General features: G+C 55.2%; 2 protein-coding genes across 5 annotated transcripts in view; one reads left to right on the forward strand and one right to left on the reverse strand.

Annotated features, from left to right (window-relative positions):
• ITPR3 (inositol 1,4,5-trisphosphate receptor type 3) overlaps positions 1-21,800 on the forward strand; it is a 66,455-nt gene that overhangs the window by 11,684 nt on the left and 32,971 nt on the right. For 3 of the 4 annotated variants that reach the window (XM_032647749.1, XM_032647748.1, XM_032647751.1), the window contains exons 2-14: positions 3,124-3,194; positions 12,632-12,753; positions 14,362-14,448; positions 14,965-15,123; positions 15,312-15,410; positions 16,683-16,766; positions 17,380-17,526; positions 17,782-17,877; positions 18,438-18,488; positions 18,690-18,832; positions 19,823-19,922; positions 20,015-20,175; positions 20,790-20,931. In XM_032647749.1, coding sequence (XP_032503640.1) covers positions 3,124-3,194; positions 12,632-12,753; positions 14,362-14,448; positions 14,965-15,123; positions 15,312-15,410; positions 16,683-16,766; positions 17,380-17,526; positions 17,782-17,877; positions 18,438-18,488; positions 18,690-18,832; positions 19,823-19,922; positions 20,015-20,175; positions 20,790-20,931 — 1,462 coding nt within the window. Of the gene's footprint in view, positions 1-3,123; positions 3,195-12,631; positions 12,754-13,258; positions 13,279-14,361; positions 14,449-14,964; positions 15,124-15,311; positions 15,411-16,682; positions 16,767-17,379; positions 17,527-17,781; positions 17,878-18,437; positions 18,489-18,689; positions 18,833-19,822; positions 19,923-20,014; positions 20,176-20,789; positions 20,932-21,800 lie in introns of those variants that run through there. The other variant, XM_032647750.1, reaches the window with a different exon arrangement.
• Positions 10,113-11,074, reverse strand: LOC116761678 (ubiquitin carboxyl-terminal hydrolase MINDY-1-like). Its single transcript, XM_032647755.1, is given in 2 exon segments — positions 10,113-10,736; positions 10,739-11,074. Coding segments are annotated over 2 exon segments (924 nt in total). The 5' UTR covers positions 11,039-11,074.

Raw genomic sequence — 21,800 nt, forward strand, 5'->3', positions numbered from 1 at the left:
ACACATCCCTGTCCTCATGAATCTTCCATCTCAGGTTGGGGAGGATAGGAGCCAAAATAAATAAAATATATAGCAGGCTGGGTGGTGATATGGAGAACAGGGAGGAAGATGAGAAGTGTGGGAGAGAACAGTTTACAGCTTTTAAAAGGATAGGGAGGGAGGGTGTCCATGGGAATGGGTCATTTGAGGCGAGATCTGAAGGAGGTGAGAGAGGGAGTCAGGAGGGTGTCTGGGGCAGAGAGTTCCAGGCAGAGGGAGAAGCCAGGGTCAAATCTCCTGGAATGTTTGAGGAGCCTGGAGGAGGACTGTGGGGTGGAGCAGAGTGGGCCAGGGGCTTGGGGAGGAGATGAGGTCTGAGAGGTAAGGTGGTAGATCATGTGGGGTCTTTCAGGCCATAGTGAGTTCTTGGGTGGGTGGTTCTCTGAGATGGGTGGTTCTGGAGAGTTCTGAGCAAAGAACTGCCCTGATTTAACTGACCTTTTAAAGGGATCCCTTTGCTGCTAAGTGGGGAACAGGCTGTAGGGAGATGGGGGGGGGGCAGGAGACTAATGGGGAGGCAGTTACATCTAGGTGAGAGCTGGTGGGGACCTAGACAGGGTGGTGGTGGTGGCATGATGAAAAGAGGTCAGATTCCATACATATATATATTTTTTAATTTTTTAACTTATTTAATTAATTGATTAATTAATTTTTTATTTTTGGCTGCCTCGGGTCCTAGCTGCGGCACGTGGGCTCCTCGTTCTGGCGTGCAGGCTCCAGGGCTAGTAGGCTCTGTAGTTTGTCGCACGCAGGCTCTCTAGTTGAGGCGCGCGAGCTCAGTAGTTGTGGTGTGCAGGCTTAGTTGCCCCGCGGCATGTGGGATCTGAGTTCCCTGACCAGGGATCAAGTCCGCGTCCCCTGCATTGTAAGGCGGACTCTTTACCACTGGACCACCAGGAAAGTCCCATCATATGTATATATTTTTAAAAATTTTATTGAAGTATAGTTGATTTACCATGTTGTGTTAATTTCTGCTGTACAATAAAGTGACTCAGTTATCTATATATATTCTTTTTCCTGTTTTTTCCATTATGGTTTATTACAGGATATTGAATATAGTTCCCTGTGCTATACAGTAGGACCTTGTTGTTTATCCGTCTTATATATACTAGTTTGCATCTGCTAATCCCAAACTCCCAGTCCATCCCTCCTCCATCCCCTCCACCCGCAACCATGTCTGTTATCTATATCTGTGAGTCTGTTTTTGTTTTGTAGATAGGTTCATTTGTGTCATATTTTAAAGTCAGATTCCATACATATTTTGAAGATAAAGCCCACAGGGTTTCCTCACAGATTAGGTTTGAAGGGTGAGTGGAAGAGAGGACCAAGGATTGACCCAAGGTTTTGGGCCCAAGCAATTGGGAGGATGGATCAGCTGAGATGGGGAGGACTTCAAGGAGAGCAGGAGCTCAGCTTGTAACGTGCTGAGTTTTCGATGACTGTGGACATCCAAGTGGAGGTGTGGAGTGGGCAGTTAGATCTATGAATCTGGAGTTTGGGGGAAGAGGGATGGCAGAGGTGGAGGTGGGAGTCATCAGTGAATGTATAAGTGGTGCTTTGAACCCATGCTTGTGGCCGAGATGACCAAGGGTCAGTGCTGATGGAGAAGGGGAGAGGGCTAAGGACTGAGCTAGAGGCTGGGGATGGGGAAGGGGACCAAGTGAGTCCTCGCAGCAAGCTGCCCTCTCCCCTCCCCTCCCTGTCACGGAGAGGTCCCCCACAGCAACCCCTGCACCCCCATGCTTCTGGGACCACCTCTGTAGAGATGAGAGCTCCAGGGACCTTGAGATCAACCGGAGGTTTAGCACAGCTGGGGCAAGGAGGTTGTGAGGCTAGCTAGGGAATGGGTGGAGGTCAGATCACAAAAGGCCTCGTTGGCCAATCCAAGGAGGGGAGGCGCAGAAGGAGGCTTTGGAATTAGCTCTGTGGCTTCAGACAAATTATTTAATGTTCAAACCCAGTTTCCTCCTCTGTAAAATGGTGCTCATGACTAGCCCCTTGGGGGAAGTTGGTGAGAATTCAGAGGAAGTGGTTGTGAAGTGCCGAGATAGAGTTGGCCTCTGAAATGGTGGGTCATCATCATCACTTTATCCTAGAGGCTGGGGTGGCATTGAAGAATGTTAAATGCAGGAATGGGTGGATGGATGGATGAGTGGGTGTCCTCCAGAGACTCAGGATTAACCTCAGCCATGGCTGGAAGGGAGGAATTTCAAGCCCAAGGGTGACCAAAGCAGAGAGTGTGAATTGGGCCTGACTGAAATCGGGAAGGTGCAAGGTTCACTGTCCTGTCTTTGAGACCCGGAGGCCTGTCCCCGTAGTTTGGTGTCTCATAAGCTTCTCTCATCTGTTCGTCTGTCTCTAGGCTCTCTGTGCTTCTGTTTCTTATCCTGTTTATCTTTCTGACTCTGTCTTTTCTGTCTCTCCCTTCCTCTCTGTGTCTCTGTGTCTCGGTCCCCTTCTCTCTTCCTCCTCTATCACCTGCTGCCTTTTCAGGTCTGGGCAGGGTCTCAGGGCTATGACAGGAGTTATATCCGCAGTGTGTGACAGCCCAGACTGGCAGCAGGTCCCCAAGGGACAGCTCCAGCTGGGGGGTCGGGGCTGGGCTGGGTGTGTCTCTGAGCTTTTTGTGGGGTCTCCCCCATGCCCATCCAGGAGACCTCGTCTTTTAACAGTGGTGCCAGGAAAGGGGATGACCTGATGGCAGTGGGTTGTCAGTGATGGAGAAATTTCTTTGTTTTGTTTTTTTAATTGAAGTATAGTTGATTTACAATGTTATGTTAATTGTACAGCAAAACGGTTAAGTTATACATATATATACATTCTTTCCTTTTTCGTATTCTTTTCCATTATGGTTTATCACAGGATACTGAATATCGTTCTCTGTGCTCTACAGTAGGACCTTGTTGTTTATCCATTCTACATATAAAAGCTTATATCTTCGAACCCCAACCTCCCACTCCATCCCTTGAGAGGTTTCTTTGGAGGCCTCCCTGGTGCCCTGGAACCTCCTGCCCTGAGGGAGGGACGGGACACCTGGGGAGGTGGGTGTCTTCTTTCTGCTGACCCAGCTGCCTTGTCGCCCAGGTTGGTGGATGACCGCTGTGTCGTGGAGCCCGCGGCTGGGGACCTGGACAACCCTCCTAAGAAGTTCCGAGGTGAGATCTCTGCTCCCCCCACTAACTCCCCTCCCCCTCCTGGCTGCTGAGTCATGGACCTCGGACAGAACCCATTCAACCCAGGGCCCCAGTGCGTGGGTTAGGCAAGGTGCCGCCCACAGCCCCCTCACACTGCTGCCTGTGGAACCCCCATCGGCTTGAACGATGCCATCTCGGCAGGATGGCCTCTGCCTTCGTTTTCCGGGGACCACACCCCACTTCTCAGGGGCACACCCACTTCTGGCTGGGGGCCTGTTCTCCCCTGACCTCCCTACCACCCACAAGGCTTTCTTTGTCTGTGTGACTGGGCGTTTTCTGAGGGAACAGGGGAAGAAAAGAGAATCTCCTCAGGTGTTAGGAGGCCCAGGGTGAGAGCCCTTCTCTGTGCTGCATGGTGAGGGGGTTGGACCCCATGGTTCCCGGGCAAGTGCCTTCCCTCTCTGTGTCCTCCGAGGTCAGTGGGCGCCTCAGCCCCGCCCCACAGGCCCGGGGGCCCTCGTGAGGATGAAATGATATCCTGCTGTCACTGCGCCCTGCAGGAGAAGGTGTCATTGTGGTGATTACTTGTGAGGCTGAGACAGACAGGCAGACGGAGCCTGGGCGTGGTGGGCAGGTTGGGAGCAGGCAGGAACACGCCAGGCTGTGCCACCTTGACTGCCCACGTGGCTGCTCCTCTGGGGAGAGAACAGCTGGGATTGTCCTCGAGAGGGATGCGGTTGAGGGAGAGGAGTGGGATTTACGACAGTCTTGTGGCATCCTTGGCGCTCTCTGTCTGCTGGGGGCCTTGCCTATCTGTCGGAGTGTGGAGGAGATAGAGGGCTCCTCCCAGGCTGCAGGGGGGGCCCACATCTACTGTTCTGCTTCCATCGTGTGCCTCTGAGTGGGGTCTTAGGTCAGGACGTGCCTGGCTCTGTGGGGCCCGCCTCTGGCACTGGACCTTCCTCACCACCGCAGACCCCTCTGTCCTGCCCCATCTGGCCGCACTGCCTCTCACCTCATCCCCTACCCCTGGCCCTCCCTCGTTCCCTTTCGCCACACCAGGCCCGCTGCTTTTCCTCACATTTATTAGCTGTGCTCTGGGTAGAGATGGGGGTTCCGGGTGGTCGTGTGGGCTGCCCGCTTGGAGGTACAGCCCTGGCACTTTCCCGGAGCCAGGAATAGGAGAGCTTTGATTTCTGCTCTAGCTGAGGGTTTTGGGTGAATTCTTGGGAAGAACTTAGAATGGAAGAGAGTGGTTGAGGTCCCGAGGCTGGGCGGGGCCAGGGCAGGGAGGGGACCGGGGCTGAAAGGAGAAGGTGGGTGGTGTGTCTCGGAGTGTGCAGTCAGCTGTGTGGCGTGATTGGCGGTGACAGGGAGGTGGGTGTGGCAGAGGATATTTGCCCCTGAGTTCCGGTAGACAGAGTTTGGGGCCAATTTTTGACAACAAAACAGCTACTTAGCAGAACAAGTGCTCCTTTGACTTCTTGTCTGCCTCCCACTCCCTCCTTTCTCTTCCTTTTTATTTTCCCAAAGCCCGTGAGCAGGGCCCACCCCAGCGTCGGGGGCTGCTCCGTGGTCCCTGAGGCTGTGCTGGGCACCCCCAGCTCCGGGAGATGCCAGAGGGGCTCAGCCCCCAGCCTCCTCCCCACCCACCCTGCTCCTGGCCTGGCCTGGGTGTCTTGGTGAGGCGGGCAGAGGCCCCTCTGGACCCCCTGTGGCCCAGTGTGGACCTGAGGAGAGCCCACCTTCTGGGACAGAACCAGGTCTCTGTGCAGCCCCTTGGCTGGCGAGTAAGTTGGAGTGTGAGAACCTGGGACAAGAGACACAGACTCCAACCTCTTCAGCTTTGAGGTTGAAGCCCAGAGAAGAAAGGTTGAGCTTGGCCTCCAACCCTGGAGTCCCGGTTCTCATTGTTCCATGTTTCTCCTGCAAACAGCCCCTCCCTGGAGGGAGGTCCCAGCAAGGGCATGGGGACCATGGCAGGCATTTTAGAACTTGGTCGGAGCTCATCAGAGATGGCCAAGGTGTTCTGAGGCCACCCTGGGGTGGGCCCGGCCTTGGCTGGGAACTGTGGTGTCTCCCTCTCTCCCCGCACGGCTCGCGCTGGGTCGGCCAAGCCCGTGAAGCCCCCGCCCTGCCTCCATCAGCCTCTGGTTAGCTCCCTGTTTGTGGTTTCAGCTCCTGCACCTTCCAAGGCCATCTCAAGCCCCGACATGTTCAGGGAATTTTTCCCAGAGTTTGCAGGGCCCTGGGAGGCCCAGGCTGCCAGTGCCCCAATGTGTAGGGCACCCCACGCCAGCCCAGCCTCCCCGACCTCCGCTTTGTTGTAGGGGTCTTGGGTTATGGCTGCTCAGAATCCTGCTCTCCTGGCCGGGCCAGGTCTGGGCAGGTCCCCTCCCACAGCATAGGCGTGGGAGACCCATTGCAGAAGGACGTACCTCCCCGTCCACCTGGGAAGCTCAGTGCTCACACCCCCGGCTAAGGCGACCCCACGAAATGTGTAGCAGTCACTTACCCACGTAGTGGGCGGCAGGTGCTGGGGAGGGGGCTGATGAGGGGACCTCCCTGTGCTTGCACCCTGGGTGCCCTCCGCCCCCAGCCTCATGCCTCTGCTCTACCTGCCCATCTTCCAAGACTGGTTTATTGTTACTTTTATTAAGATCCGCTTCAACTACTAAAACGTAAAAGTAAAGAGAAAGATAACACACACCTATGCACCCACTACTGAGCTCTCTCAAATCCTTTTTCCTGTGTTTATTTCAGGTCTTTTTCATTTTTAAAGAGATAGCATCTTATGCATGTAGCCAAAGCCCCGTGTGCCTTCCCCTGACCTCTTTCTCTTCCCCCTCCCCAGAGGCAGACACTCTCAGAAACTGGTATGCCTCATTCAGGGGCCTGTTTTTATACTTTTGCTTTAATACGTAGAGGTATTTCTATGATGAATTATATAGGGTATTCTTTTCCATTTTTCCAACCCTGTATGTTGAAGGTAGCCTTCTGTACAAATCTTTCTCTACTTTTTTCATCGGTGGCTTCTCTTGTTGCGGAGCACAAGCTCTGGGCGCGTGGGCTTCCGCAGTTGTGGCACATGGTCTCAGCATTTTGTGGCTGACAGGCTCTAGAGCACAGGCTCAATAGTTGTGGCGCGTGGGCTTAGTTTCTCCGCGGCATGTGGGACCTTCCCGGGCCAGGGCTCGAACCCGTGTCCCCTGCATTGGCAGGCAGATTCTTAACTACTGCGCCACCAGGGAAGTCCTCTGCACTGTTTCTGAGACTTATCTGTATTGACCTGCATGGCTCTAGTTCATCTGTTTAATTGCTATGTAATATTCCACTGAGTGAGTAAACTGCAGTCCTTTTATTGGTTCCCCCGTTGATGGACGTTTATCTCATTTGCAGTTTTTGGTAACTGCCAACAATGCTGCAGTGAGCCCCCTGTACACGTATGTCTCCCTGGGCTCGCGGGCAAGAGTTTCTTGGGTGCGTTCCAAGGGAGGGTGACCTGGGTGAGAGGTATCTCTCCTGTCTTGCTAGGAGCGGCCCTGCCGCCTTCCATGGGGGCTGTGAGTGTTTACCCCCACCCCTCGCCCCCGTTCACCCCTGCCGGACTGTGGGTGCATGGGGTGGGGGTGCTCTTGCTGCACCCCTATCCTGGCTACACTTGGTTTTGTCCCACTTAATTGTCTTCCAGCCCGCTGGGTGTGAAATGCCATCTCACTGTGGTTTTAATTTGCATTCCTCTGACTACTAGTGAGACATCTTTTCATATGTTTATGAGCCACTTAAAATCTTGTTCATCATCTTTTCTTTTTCCTCTTTATAAAAGTAATACAGGGCTTCCCTGGTGGTGCAGTGGTTCAGAGTCCGCCTGCCGAAGCAGGGGACGTGGGTTCGTGCCCCGGTCCGGGAAGATCCCACATGCCGCGGAGCGGCTGGGCCCGTGAGCCATGGCCGCTGAGCCTATGCGTCCGGAGCCTGTGCTCTGCAAGGGGAGAGGCCACAATAGTGAGAGGCCCGCATACCGAAAAAAAAAAAAAAAAAAAGTAATACAAATACAGGCTCTAGGATCCAGCAGATGGGAGCATCCCATCCCACCCTCACTCACCTCCTGTTCCCATCTCCAGGGACAACCCTACTAGAGAATCCGACTAGGTAGTTTATTCATCCAGTTACACCTCCAAATGTTGTGCAAACATCCATCGAGAATCTGCTCCCACGGCCCTCTCCCATCTCCACTGTTGTCCCTCCAGGTAACCACTTTCTTTAGTTTCTTACACATCCTCCCGTGGTCCTTAATGCAACTGCAAACATATGTTCAGACTTCCCCGATTTTCTTACACTGGGGTAGCATTCTATATGCACTGCTCTGTTCTTTGCTGTTTTTACTTTATGAGTCTTACTGTGGATAATAGATCCTACTGGAGATCTTTCTATATTAGTATATAGAGGTCTTGAGCTCTCTTTCTCTCTCTTTTTTTCACTTAAAAACTCATTTTTGTTCATATCCTGGACAACTGTGAAAACAGTGTTCCTATGGTTTACATAGTTTTAAGCATTTCAAAAATAATTTTTTTTCAACTGTGGTGAATAGCCACGTGAAGTTTACCATCTTAACCACTTTTAAGTGTACAGGTCGGTGACATTAAGCGCAGTCTCATCAGCCATCACTGCCGTCCATCCACAGAACTGCTTTGCCTCTTGTGAAACTGAAGCTATATATCCATTAAATAATAACTCCCCGTTCCCAACCCATCCCTCACCCCAACCACCGGCCGACTTTCCATCTGTATGAATCCGACTAGTCTTAAGTACGTCACCTGAGCAGAATCGTACCTTATCTGTCATTTTGTGGCTTATGTCACTTAGCATGATGGCTTCAAGGTTTACCGGGATTGCAGCCTGTGTCAGGGTTTCTGACCACTCCCCCCTCTCTCACAGCTCCATAGCTGTCCTTCATGTGGCTCCATCGTAATTTATTTAACCAGTCCCCTCTCATGGGCACGTGGGCTGTTTCTAATCTTTATCATTCCCGACAGTGCAGTGAAGACCCTTGTCCCTTGTCATTTTGTACAAATGCAGCTGTGCTCTTGGAATGAAGGACCCGTAGGGGGATTGCTGTGTCCAAGGGAGGGGGCATCTGTGGCTCTGATCTTTCGTCTTGCGCCTTGTCCAACAGCGTAATAAGAGAAAGCAAACCCATTCACCCTTCTCATCGGTTCTTCTGCTTGCTACCCCAGGTTTTGCTTATTCCGGGAGAGTTTCTCTCTCGGCCCATCCCTCCACTTTCTCCCCTCCCCCTGCCCCCAGCAGCATGCTGGCGCTGTTGTAGATTCTCCATGGTCACCTTTATTAACCCAAGTGTCATAGTCGCACCTGAATTTCTCATTCTGTCAAGTCCTGCAGTGCTCCGCCTCACGTCTGCCTTCCACCAACCACGCGCCCTTTTTTAGTTTTACATCAAGACTGAATAAGCTTTGCATTCTCTTCTGTAACCGCAATGGAGTCTTCGGGGTTCTGTAAGTTGAGTCTAAATGTTAAAGATTAGAAACAGATGTTTACATGATTTATACCGAGTTTATGTGTAATTGTGGCTGGATAACTTTATTCCCTGTGCTCTGTTCTTGTCTCGAATCCCCTGCTAGTGCTTTGCAGCCTTGGTTGGGCAGCAAAACCATTTGGGATCGGGGGTGGGGGTGGGGTGTGCCTTTCACGATGCATATCTGCAGGCCTTGACCCCTACCAAGATCTATGGGGGAGCTGAGAGTTTGTATTTTTTAAATCTTCCCCCGCCCCAGATGATTCTGTGCAGTGGTAGTGAGTTTTTGGAGTATTGCATACCTTAGTTTCGGGGAATGTCAGCTGACTTTGATAAAGGAATATCCTCTTGTCTGTAGCCTCACCAGCCCTGTGCCCCCGCACCCACAGGTGCATTCCCCCAGCACACACAGTCCTTACAGTAGGACACCCCCCTGGACCCAGACTTTTCTCTTGGCCTTTGCTGCTGCTGGTCCTGCGTGGGCCCGGTCTCCTGGCTACCCTTTCACCCTCTGTCCTCTCTGCCCTTCTGCCCCACAGTTTGGTGAGAAGGAAGGTTCTGGCCCCTCTTGGGTTTTGGACAGGGTCGCCTTTGGGCAAAGAGCACAGCAGAGTAAAAGCATGGAGATGTGCATTGCTCATAGGGGTGGGCCACAAACATTTTAGAGGGCTCAGATCATTTATTCATTCAACAAGCATTTTTTTCCCGACTTGTGTTTCTCTTCTTTTTTTTAAACCATTTTAGAAAATTGAAGTATAGTTAATTTACAATGTTGTGTTAGTTCCAGGTATACAGCACAGTGATTCATTCAGTTATACATAATGTGTGTGCGTGCCCGCGTGTATATATATTCTTTTTCAGATTCTCTTGCATTATAGGTTATTACAAGATATTGAATATAGTTCCCTGTGCTATACAGTAGGTCCTTGTTATTTATCTATTTTATTTTTTATTTTTTTCTCAGGAAAGAAGTTTTATTTCCAAACCCCTAGGAAGGCATTACAAATAATGGAGATAGAAACCCAAATTAAACCCTGAAACAAACAGATGGCTGGATACGGGTGGGCCTGCAGGAGCAGAAAGTAGGGGAGATGTGTTCTAGACGGGGACCTCACCCTGCAGCCCGAGTCTGTATATTAATGTGACTATTCTGGGGAAGGGGAGTTGGGAATCAGAAATCCTCACCCCACCAACCCCAGTGTTGCCCGGGATGGTTGGGAGGAAGAGGAGGCAGCACGTTGGGGCAAAGACGTCACCAAGTCTGACCTTGGCATTTACTGCCTGCTCTGATCCCCAACATTCCATAAATAAGTTACCCTGCATATCTCAAGTTGAGCTGGGGAGCAAGCAGAATAGCCCCAACCTCTGAAAGCGGAGGCAGGGCAGCCTGGAACTGAGCGGGGCTACAGGAGGACACAGTCGGACTCTTGCTTCGGCCTTTGCCGACACTCGGCAGCTGGGCGTCCAAATGCGGCTCCTCTCCCCTGCGGTGACAGGGCCCGTGCTGACGCGGGCTGGGCTGCTTGGCGCTGTTGGTACGCCTCTTGCTGAGGTTGCTGGGCCAGCTCCAGGTCGCTAAGACCCAATGTGCCTCGCGACGGCTGCTGCCGCTGCAGGGACAAGTAGATCAGGTAGTCCTGGTCCACCTGCTGCTGCTTTTCTGGGGAGCCACTCCCACCTTCTGCTCCAGGTCCCTTGCCCAGGGAGTGACTTAGGTGAAAGTCACAGTCACAGAAACAGCCGTCTCCGTCCACGTTGCGCAGGCTCTCCCACACCACTTGCTCCTCCTGTAGAAAGCCCTGGTCGGTGACCAGTAGGTACAAGTGACCCTTGTGCTTAGTCATAGTGCTAAAGTGGTTGTTCTGGAAAAAGATGCTAAGTTCGCCCTCCTTGGCAGCTGTTGTTAGCTCGCACAGACCATGGTAGGTCAGCTGTGCGGCGGTGGTCTCCAGGAACTGCTCTGCAGTCAGGCCTTCTGTCCCGAGGTTGGTGTCACTGGAGTGCTTGCAGGTGATGATTGGTTGTAACTCAGTTGGTTACAACTGAGTTGGTTGTAACTCAGTTTCCCACCTGCGCTCACAGCCTCAGGACTCTGTGGGTCAACAAGCCAGCCATGGTACAGAGGTATGCCTAGTAGGTCAAAGACACTGCACCCGGGTGTATACTCAGAATCAGAGACACCTGTGAATAGCACATTGCCATCCAGACCTGTGGCCAGTTTAGGCAGCACGGTCATTGCATCGTCCACATTCTGCTGAAAATTAAGCTGAAGTCCTTCTGACTTCTCCTGGGGCTTGGTGGACAGAAGGCAGTCTCCAAGATGGGCCATGACCTCATCCGGTGTGATCACTTCCTTCTGAGGTGGCATCTTCTATTTATCTATTTTATATATAGTAGTGTGTATATGTTAATCCCAAACTCCTCATTTATCTCTCCCCCCAACACCCCCCATCCCCTTTGGTAACCATAAGTTTGTTTTCTGTGTCTGTGAGTCTCTTTCTGTTTTGTAAATAAGTTCATTTATCTCATTTTTTTAGATTCCATGTGTAGGTGATATCATACGGTATTTGTCTTTCTCTCTCTGGCTTACTTCACTTAATATGATAATCTCTAGGTCCATCGATGTTGCTTCAAACAGCATTATTTCATTCTTTTTTATGGCTGAGTAGTATTCCATTGTGTATATGTGCCACATCTTCCTTATCCATTCATCTGTCCATGGACATTTAAGTTGCTTCCCTGTCCTGGCTATTGTAAATAGTGCTGCTGTGAACACTGGGGTGCATGTATCTTTTCAAATTAGAGTTTTCTCCTGATATAAGCCCAGGAGTGGGATCAACAAGCATTATGTGACATATATATAAAGGAGGCATGAGGCAGGGCCCTGTCTCTGAGATCTGCTCCCCCAGGGGCCCCTGTCCAGGTTCCCAGCACAACCGTCTTCCTGTGTTTCTGCTGCGGGAGCACTGCTGATTGTGGAGGCACTGCGGCCTGGGAGGGGTCTTAGAGGCTGTGAGCCCAGCCCTGTGCCCTCCTGGGATTCCCTCCTGTGACGGGGTGCTCACTGCCTCCCAGCACGGCTCATGCTATCGTCAGGCCCAGTCCCCATGCCAGCGTTTCACCGGGATCCAGAATCCTCTATCCCTTCACATCACACTTTAGAATAGGATTTTCCAACTCATGCCTCCTTTCCAGAAGTAGAAAAATCTGACATCCTTTCTGGAGTTTGGGCTTGTGAAAATCATTGATGCTTTATCTGTGTCCAGAATAAAAATCAGGTAATAAAGAACCTGTTTCTGGAATTCTGATTGGCACTCTCTTAGGTTGAGTTCCCTAGAAGCAGAGTCTACAGCGGGAGCATTATTGAGGAGGGGTCCCAGGAGGAGTGTGAGGGCGCCGAGCAAGGAGGTGGTTTCGGGGGAAGAGAGGCCTCAGGCTCATCCCACAGGGACCACTGCAGGCGGTCCCCTCCTGCTGCCAGTGGATGGAGGACACCCCTTGGGGGCTGGGGGGAATGTAACTTCCCAGGCATCTGTGGGCAAGATGGGGGAGGGCCAGAGAAAGGATGCTGATGTGAATGGTCAGCTGCCAATGTCCACAAAACCTGGACACAGACGGGGCATGGGGTGGTGGCCCAAGGGCCTCTGATAAATCTCCCGTGGGGAAGAGGGCACGCGTCCGCCTCCCAGGGGGGGTCCCACTCTCCGACCTTCTTCTGGGCCCCTCCATTCTACTCAGCACAATCCAGGATGCTCCGAGTTCCACGGGGGTCTTCTGACCACTGCCCCTCTACCCAAGAAGGGCGGCGGGGTGGAGAGGGGTGGGGAGAGCAGAGGTGGGCTTTGGGGGCAGGGCTGCAGGCCAGGGTTTTCCCCTGAGCCCCGCATGAACCGAGCTCCCTCCTTTTGCCCTCCCTCCTCAGACTGCCTCTTCAAGGTGTGTCCCATGAACCGCTACTCGGCCCAGAAGCAGTACTGGAAGGCCAAGCAGACCAAGCAGGACAAGGAGAAGATTGCCGACGTGGTGCTGCTGCAGAAGTTACAGGTGTGTGCACGCGCAGGTGTGTGTGCCCTGTCCCAGGCCGCGTGCCTCAGTGAACTGTGGACTGCACCTCAGCTGCCAGCCAGTCCTTCAGCTGGACACCGCAGTGCAGTGAACGGCCTGTGCAGCTGTACATGGAGTTACCAGGGGCTCCTAGAGACAGTGGCTCCAGCGAACCTGATTTAAGAACTAGTCTTGACCTCACCACTCATTTTATAGAGTTGGAGCCTGGGGCCCTTCAAGGGGACTGGGCCATTGTGCTCATCCTACGAGTTGGCAGTGGGGCTTAGACGGTCCCTGGGTCTCTGGCCGACCTTGGTGTGTGGTGTGAGGGCCTGGTGGTTGCTCTCAGGCCTCTCAGTTTACATCCTGGGCGGTTCTCTCTGGACAGAGCTCAGGGCGTCCAGCCCAATCCCCATGGAAAAGAGAGTGGGAGGATTGGCTGTGGTCAGCAACGTTGCAGCCTGCTTCTGAGACCCTCCCCCGGACCTGGGGCCCCGCCCCCCATCAGGCAGACCTTGCTTCCCGGTATCCCCTTCTCTGAGGAGGTGGTGTGAAATGGGCAAAAGGTGGGCTCGGGTGGGCCCCACCCACAGCTGTGAACTGGGCTGGAAAGAGGGGGCTGGGTGTGGGCTGCTGAGCTCTGTTATAAATAAGGTCGTCTCTTGTCCTGGGCTGGGGGCCGTCGCAACTTCTTCCTGCTGCCGCCACAGGCCCAGGCTGAGCTGTGGATCTGGCTGGGCATAGCGTATTCACGCGTGCGCAGACACTCAGAACCACACGTGGTCACACAGCCGTACACTGTAGGTTTGTGGAGAGTCACGTGGTACCTGGCATGGCTCCCCAGCAGCCATCCTCCCACCAGCCTCCGGCATGAGGCCCGGATAATGGGACTGAGGAGATGAAAGGGGCAGAGGGGCCACTGCCCTCAGAGAGAGCCGGTCTGATGGAGGAGACAGAGCCCCCACCTCCAGGACCCCCCAGTCTGATGGAGGAGGCACAGTGTATCCTCGGGCAGCTTCCAGTCTAATGGGACAGAAGGACCTAAAATGGTGTCCTCAGTGGGATGCAAACCAAATCCTGGAGGCATCAGGGTTGGATCTGTCAGAGTTGGATGTGGCTCGTCAGGGAAGGCTCCCTGGAGGCGGTGGGCTAGGAGCACACACAGTTTGGGGAGGGAGGGTCACAGAGGAGTGAGGGTGGAGGGGAGGAGGAAATGCCGCCAAGCACACCTGCTGGTGTCTGGGCTGGGCCAGGGGTCCCCTGCTGGGGCGCCAGGGGTCTGGTGAGGCAGGGGAGTGAGGCACAACCTTAGGGTATCTGCTGGGGGTGTTGGGGCATCGGGGGCTCACAGGCCTGCTGGCTGCCCCCTCCAGAGGGAGGTGGCGAGGAGGGGCCTGAGGGGAGGAATCTGGTGCCGCTGGCTCTGTGCTGTACACACTCTGAGCCTCGTTCTCTCGTCGGTAGTGGGAGGAACAGGCCAGATGGCCTCAGGAGGGTCACTCTGGGTGCAGTGCCAGGACCTGCATGTGTGTTGGGGGGGTGGGAAGATGTGTGCCTTCAGTAGCAGGCTTCTGGGCCCACCCTCCATCTCTGTGCATGTCTGTGCAGCATGCGGCCCAGATGGAGCAGAAGCAGAACGACACAGAGAACAAGAAGGTGCACGGGGACGTCGTGAAGTACGGCAGTGTGATCCAGGTGTGACGCCGGGGCAGGTGTGGGGGCGAGGGGTGCCAGTGCCATGGCACCAGCCAACCCGGGACTGTCTCTGTGACTGCGTGTCTGCCTCTACACGTGCGCGTTGCTGTGTGGCCTGAACGGCTGTGTGCGTGGGTGTGTGTTCAGCACTGTGGCCACCAGCACAGATTCTGGAGCCCCGAGGTCCAGGTTCACATCTTGGCTCTGTGACCTGGGCAAGCGACTTCACTTCCCTGGGCCTCTGTTTCCCCAAATGGACAATCAGGCCAGTGATAGTACTTCCCTCTGGTTGCTGTAAGGTTCCTCGAGCTACTACTCTTAGGGTGTTTAGAACAGCGCTAGCTCTTTGTGTGATCACCCGGGTGCTGGACTGGGTGTGTGACTGTGCGTGTGGCCATGTTTGTCTCGGTCTGTTTGTCCAAGGGCCCAGTGTGCCCCCCAGCCCCCCCTTTCTGATGGGCTGGCCTCCTGGGGTGACCTCACCCCCCCACTGCTTGGCCGCCCGCCGCCTCTCAGCTCCTGCACATGAAAAGTAACAAGTACCTGACCGTGAATAAGCGGCTGCCGGCCCTGCTGGAGAAGAACGCCATGCGGGTGACACTGGATGCCACGGGCAACGAGGGCTCCTGGCTCTTCATCCAGCCCTTCTGGAAGCTGCGGAGCAACGGGGACAATGTGAGGACAGGGCTGGGGGGAGGGGCCTGCTGGAAGGCGCAGGCCACAGCGCCAGGGGGGCTTCTCTAGGGTCTTTGGTGTGGGGACTGCATGAGCTCATGCCTGTTTCTTAGGGGGCAGACTGGCCAGAGGGAAGCCTGGGGGCCCCGCCGTCCCCACCCTCACTCTGCTGCATTCTGTCCCCATAGGTGGTTGTCGGGGACAAGGTGATCCTGAACCCTGTCAACGCTGGGCAGCCTCTGCATGCCAGCAATTATGAGCTCAGTGACAATGCTGGCTGCAAGGAGGTGAGCGGGGCGCTGGGCTGAGACAGGCTGGGGTCAGGGGCCTCTCACGGGAGTGCTTGCTCCTGGACAAGTGTCTCCCGAGCAGCAAAATACAAAGAAACTGTAAGGGACTAAACCTACCCGCACCCATGCACAGTCAGGGCAACGATGAACAATAAGATACAAAAACGCCAAAAACCAGCTGCTACTTCTGAGGTCCCAGGAGCAAAAGCCAACTACTGCACGTGATCCCCGCACCACCAAGGGGGCGCCACCGAGGGGGCGGGCAGATCGCCTAAGCCACGTCTCCGACCTAACCCATGGATCCGCCCCGACCTCAGCCCATTTAAGGGACCAGCTTGCCCGGCCTCAGGGAGCAAGCAAGGGCACCTGTTCCTTGTTTTCACTCCCTCGTGCTGTAGCCTTGCCTGAATTTCTCATCTGGTCTCTTATCTATTTCTCCTGATTAAAGAGGCCAAGAACCTGGATTGGTAACAGGGTGGTGGGTTGATATAGACTGGGACCTAGGACCCTTTATGGGAGTGCTTGCCCTTGCACCTGGACAAACATCTCCTCAGGCAACAAAATACAAAGAAACTCTGAGAGACTAAAAGGAACTGCACGCGTGCACAGTTGGGGCAAGTTGTGAACAGTAAGGTACAAAAAGGCCGAAAAAACCAACTGCCATTTCTGAGGTGCTGGGAGCAAAAGCAGGGTACTCTGCAGGGCACCACCAAGGGGGTGGGCAGGCCACCTAAATCGCCCCTCCGGCCCCATCCATGAACCCGCCCCCGCCCCCCCCACCCACCGCCATATAAGAAGAGTGAGCAGGGCCACCTGTGTCTTATTTTCCCTCCCTAGTGCTGAAGTAGGAGTCCTGCTAAAGCCTTGGCTGAATTTTTCACCTGGACTCTTACTCATTTCTGTTGATTAGAGTCCAAGGACCCTGGTTGGTAACGGCCAGCCCGGCAGCGGATGGGTGTCCACGTACCCCCCCCCCGCCACCCACCCAGGGTTGCTTCCTCCAGTCCTGTCTACAGCTGGAGGGGCTGGGTGGGCCTCCCTGCTCCCTGCCTGTCTCCCAGTGTCTGCCCACATTCTCCACCCCACTGGGTGGCGGCCCCAGGGCAGCTGGGCTGGGGTTTGGGGGCCCTGGTTGGGAGAAGACACCCCCCTGTGCTCTAATGGGGGCTGGGCTGGCCTCCCCTCACCCGCTTCGGGTCTTAGGCACAGGCCCACTCCCCAGCGGCTGGGGGCCTGCCCGGCCTCACGGGTCTCTGTGCGCTTCCGCAGGTCAACTCTGTGAACTGCAACACCAGCTGGAAGATCAACCTGTTTATGCAGTTCCGAGACCACCTGGAGGAGGTGTTGAAAGGCGTAAGGACTGGAAACTCCCCGGAAACAGCCCCGCCCCACCCCCACAGGTCCCCCTGCCTGCCTGCCCCCACCTTCCGAGCACCCAGCTCTGCTCCCTGTCTGGCCCTCCCCTCCATGCTGCCCCTTCTCTGCCTCTGCACCCCCATCCGGCCTCCCTCCACTCCCACAGGGCCCTACCCAGCAGCCCCAGCTGGTCCTCCCCTTCTCTTGTCTCTGGCCCCACAACCCCTCTGTCCATCCTTTCCCAGTCCTGGCTGCTCTCACTTTGCTGTCTTGCTAAGGGGGTGGCAGTGGAGTGGGGGTCCCCATCCCCCCACCGTGGGGTGGGCCCAGATTCTTTGAGCACCCTGTGCCCTCGACACCTCTCCACGGTTCTAGGCCAGGCCCCCTGCCCTTTGCCCTGTGCCCTCTCGGACAAGGATGCGAGGCTGTCGGGTCGGGGCCTGTAGGACATAAGGGGTTGGCAGGAGGGGCCGCCCTCTCGGAGGGCTAGGTGTGCACCCCACCCTCGGCTTGCTGGCTCAAGAAGGAGCTGCGCCAGTATCTGAGACAGGTGGGCTCCTCCCCCGGGAGGGTCCTTGTCTGCCCCGAGCCCACGCCCTGCCGCCTGCAGGGAGACGTGGTGCGGCTGTTCCACGCAGAGCAGGAGAAGTTCCTGACGTGCGATGAGTACAAGGGCAAGCTGCAGGTGTTCCTGCGTACCACGCTGCGCCAGTCCGCCACCTCGGCCACCAGCTCCAATGCCCTCTGGGAGGTGGAGGTCAGATCCCTGCTTCCGGCACCTGGGCCCCAGCCCTCCTCTGCAGCCCTGGGCTTCCCCCGCTCCTCCTCCCCCTCTAGGGTGGGAGGTCCACCCCCATCCGTCTCTCGTCTGAGCCCCTCTGCAGCCAAGGGGCCAGAGAGGGTCCCAGAGCCATCCACTCAGAGCTCTCCAGGCCTGCGGTGCCCCTCCCCGCCATGCCTCCCCTTCCCCAGCCAGCCCCTCCTTCCTGCCTGACACGCCTGCACCCGCCAGGTGGTCCACCATGACCCCTGCCGTGGAGGAGCTGGCCACTGGAACGGCCTGTACCGCTTCAAGCACCTGGCCACGGGCAACTACCTGGCTGCTGAGGTGAGTGGGGAGGCAGAGGGCATCCTGGGAGCTCAGGCCGTGCGTGCACGAGCATGTGTGCCTGGTACCCGTCTGCACAGAGATACATGTGTCTGTGGACCCTGGCTTCTCTGCACTCAGGCATCTACTTAACAAATACTGTCAAAGACGTGCATGACTATGAATAAGTCTCACAAATATGACTGTGTCTCCTACTATGTGCCAGGAGCTATTCTAGGCACTGAGGATACAGCAGTGAGCATGACTCCCAGCCCTTGTGGAACTTACATTCCACATCCTTGTCTGTCCGTAACGCACAGGCTTGTGTATATTGGGGCATTCATGTGTGTGTGTCCGCGTCCATCTGTGGGTCTTTGGAGAGGGGCCGTGGAGGACAGGGCCTGGGGCTGTAGTTGGTGCCTCCTCCATGTCAACAAGGAGTGGCATGAGTTTTGGGGCTGGGATGGGCACCCTTGGGAGGTTGGGGGGGGTTCCTGACTGCCCCAACCCAGGGCCACATGTAGACTGTATTTTGGAGTGGGGTCATGTGGATAGCCCCCCTATCTTGTATCTCTGAGCAGGAGAACCCCAGCTACAAGGGTGATGCCTCTGATCCCAAGGCAGCGGGAACGGTGAGGACCAAAGGAGGGTTCCAGGGCCGGGAAGAGTGACTGCACAGCTCTGGGGTGGGCGGGGGTGGGGCCGGGGAGGCCACGAAACCCTGGGAGGTAGGTGGGCAGGAGGGAGACGGCCTCTCAGGTGGGATCCTGGGTGGTTTCAGGGGGCCTGAGAGGAGGGAGGGGCTCCTGCCTGAGTTGAGGTCCTCACCACAGGGTGCCCAGGACCGCGCAGGTCGCCGGAACGCTGGGGAGAAGATCAAATACCGCCTGGTTGCTGTGCCCCACGGCAACGACATTGCTTCTCTTTTCGAGCTGGATCCCACCACGCTGCAGAAAACCGACTCCTTCGTGCCCCGGTAGGTAGGCGCCGTGTGCCTGGGTGCCGGCAGGGGTGCCCAGGCTGGCACCTGGACTCCCTGCGCCCCCCACTCCTCAGTCCATCCCCTCTGGCGATGCAGCTCTGAGGCCTGTAGGCAGCTCACCACCACTGAATGCTTGCCATGTGCCCGGCCCTGGGCCCTGCACCCTGGGAGCCACCTTGTGCTAGTTCTTTATCAAAATGCCTTTGCTCCAGGGTTCTTTAAAGCCAGTCAGCCTGGGGCTCAGGCACAGGTGGCATGACAGCTTGTCCAGGGTGCATTGGATGCGACGGCTGGACCTCCTGACTTTTAAGACCCGCCCCCCACCCAACCCCGAGATTCTAAAATGTAACATCAGGAAACTTCCTGGGTGTCAAGCAGGCTTTAGCATTGACTGGCTGGCTGATCTCAGGCAGCTGATTCTGTCACTTTGCCCCAACTTCCTCACCTGTGAAGTGAGACTATCAAGTTGCCCGTCAGCAGGGCTGATGGGAGAATTAATTGAATCACTGTAGGCCCACGATCCCTTATCGGAAACTCGGGGCCAGATGTATTTGGAGATTCAGATTATTTTTCATTTCTGAATGTTAATTGTATTTCATAATCAAAGACGTGAGTATTTCCGCCGTGAAACGCATGCGTAGTTGACACTAAATGGGATAGTTTAAATAGCCTCATTTGTCCCAATGAATTTGGGTCCTGAGCTTGTAATTAAGCCTGGGCTTTCAGAGCTTGGTTCTGGGGAGAGCGGGCAAGGCATGTGGGCCTGGCAAAGCGCAGCAGTTAGTACAGGGCCTGGGGGCCATGTTGCTGGTCTCTCTTCTCTGGCTCAGGCTCCTCACCTGGAGGGGACCCGTGCCCCTGTCCTACGGCTGCTGGGTATGGAGGCAGGTGGAAGATGGGAAGCCCCAGGGGTTAGAGCGGGCAGACTGCCGGGTCACGCTCCGTGGCGCACTCCCCCTGCTCTCTCCGCCCCCCTGCCTGCAGGAACTCGTATGTCCGGCTGCGGCACCTCTGCACCAACACGTGGATCCAGAGCACCAACGTGCCCATTGATGTCGAGGAGGAGCGACCCATCCGGCTCATGGTGTGGGCCCATCGGGGCTAGGGGGCTGGGCTGGGGGCTGGGCTGGGGCCCAGGCTGGTCCCTGAGTGCCCTGCTGACCTCTGTCCCTGCAGCTGGGCACGTGCCCCACCAAAGAGGACAAGGAGGCCTTCGCCATTGTGTCGGTTCCTGTGTCCGAGATCCGAGACCTGGACTTTGCCAACGACGCCAGCTCCATGCTGGCCAGCGCCGTGGAGAAACTCAACGAGGGCTTCATCAGCCAGAATGACCGCAGGTGGGCCTCAGGGGCAGGGTTGCCGAGGTTTCCTGAGAGCCCTTGTCCTCCTGGGGCCTGTGTTTCACAAACAAAGGAGTCACAAAGCAGAATCTGGATAGGCTGGATGGGGGCAGGGTGACAGAGGTGGGGACTGGTCCCTGCGGGGCCCTGGCTGACCTTGGACCCCAGCCTCACTGCTCACATACTCCAAGAACTAGCCTTTTGATGGAGCCATCATTACCCTTGTTTTACTGATGGTGGGATTGAAGCTCAGAGAGGTTAAGAGACTTGCCCAAGGTCACTCAGCTAGGAAGTGGTGGATGGAAATGCAGAGCCCTTCACATCAAACACCCCGCCTGTGCCCTATTGGTTCTTTCCAGATCGGAGTATCCTGAGATTCTTTGTCTAGAGGGCACTTTGGAGCCAGGGTGGGTGGGGTGAGGGGTGTGTTTGGAAAGAGTTTGGGGTGAAGCTGGGAGAGAAATGGAAGGCAGATGATGGGCTCTGTGTTGTGACAGCAAGGCTGGCACGTGCGGAAGGGCTGGTTGCCCCAGGGGGCATGTGACGGGGGTCCTGGGGGGTGCCCAGGGTCGGCACCTCACACTCGTCACCCCTGGCATCCCTTTGTGAAGATTTGTTATCCAGCTGCTGGAGGACCTGGTGTTCTTCGTCAGCGACATCCCCAACAATGGGCAGAACGTGCTGGACATCATGGTTACCAAGCCCAACCGGGAGCGGCAGAAGCTGATGAGAGAGCAGAACATCCTCAAACAGGTGGCCATGCACATGCGTGGGGGGTGGGGGGCCTCGGGGAAAGGCCAGTGACCAGGGAACAGGACATCTTTTGCATGTGGGATCTTAGTTCCCTGACCGGGGATTGAACCTATGCCCCCAGCATTGGAAGCACGGAGTCCCAACCGCTGGACCGCCAGGGACGTCCACTCCTGCTTTTTTTTTTTTAAATTTTGGGAACAGGATGTCTTGTGAACGTGAGCTTGCCTTTTCCCATCTCCAGCTGAGCTGCAGTCTCCCTGATGTTTCTCATCAATTCCTTTTAAAAATTAAAAAAAAATTATTATTATTTTTAAAAAATGGAGGTATGGTTGATCTTATCATCTCTTAAAAAAAAAAAACAACACCCGCAATATTTATTGCACTCTTACCATGTACCAGGCACTGCCCTAAGTGCCCTACATGAATCGACTCATCTGATCCTCCCAACCCGGGGAGAGCTTATTTATTAATCATTCTCCCTATTTTACCCATGAGGAAACTGAGGCACGCAGAGGTTGGAGTAACTTGACCGAGAATCCACAGCTAGGAAACAGCAGGGCCAGGATTTGCACTCAGATATCAGTCTGAGAACTTGAGCTTTTTTTTTTTAAAAATAAATTTATTTATTTTATTTATTTATCTTTGGCTGTGTTGGGTCTTTGTTGCTGCGCATGGGCTTTGTCTAGTTGCAGCGAGCGGGGGCTACTCTTCGCTGCGGTAAGCGGGCTTCTCATTGCAGTGGCTTCCCTTGCTGCGGAGCATGGGCTCTAGGCACACGGGCTTCAGTAGTTGTGGCACACGGGCTCAGTAGTTGTGGCACACGGGCTCAGTAGTTGTGGCTTGCAGGCTCTAGAACGCAGGCTTGGCGT

This window comes from Phocoena sinus, chromosome 11, assembly GCF_008692025.1.
Source record: "Phocoena sinus isolate mPhoSin1 chromosome 11, mPhoSin1.pri, whole genome shotgun sequence".
Lineage (NCBI taxonomy): Eukaryota > Metazoa > Chordata > Mammalia > Artiodactyla > Phocoenidae > Phocoena > Phocoena sinus.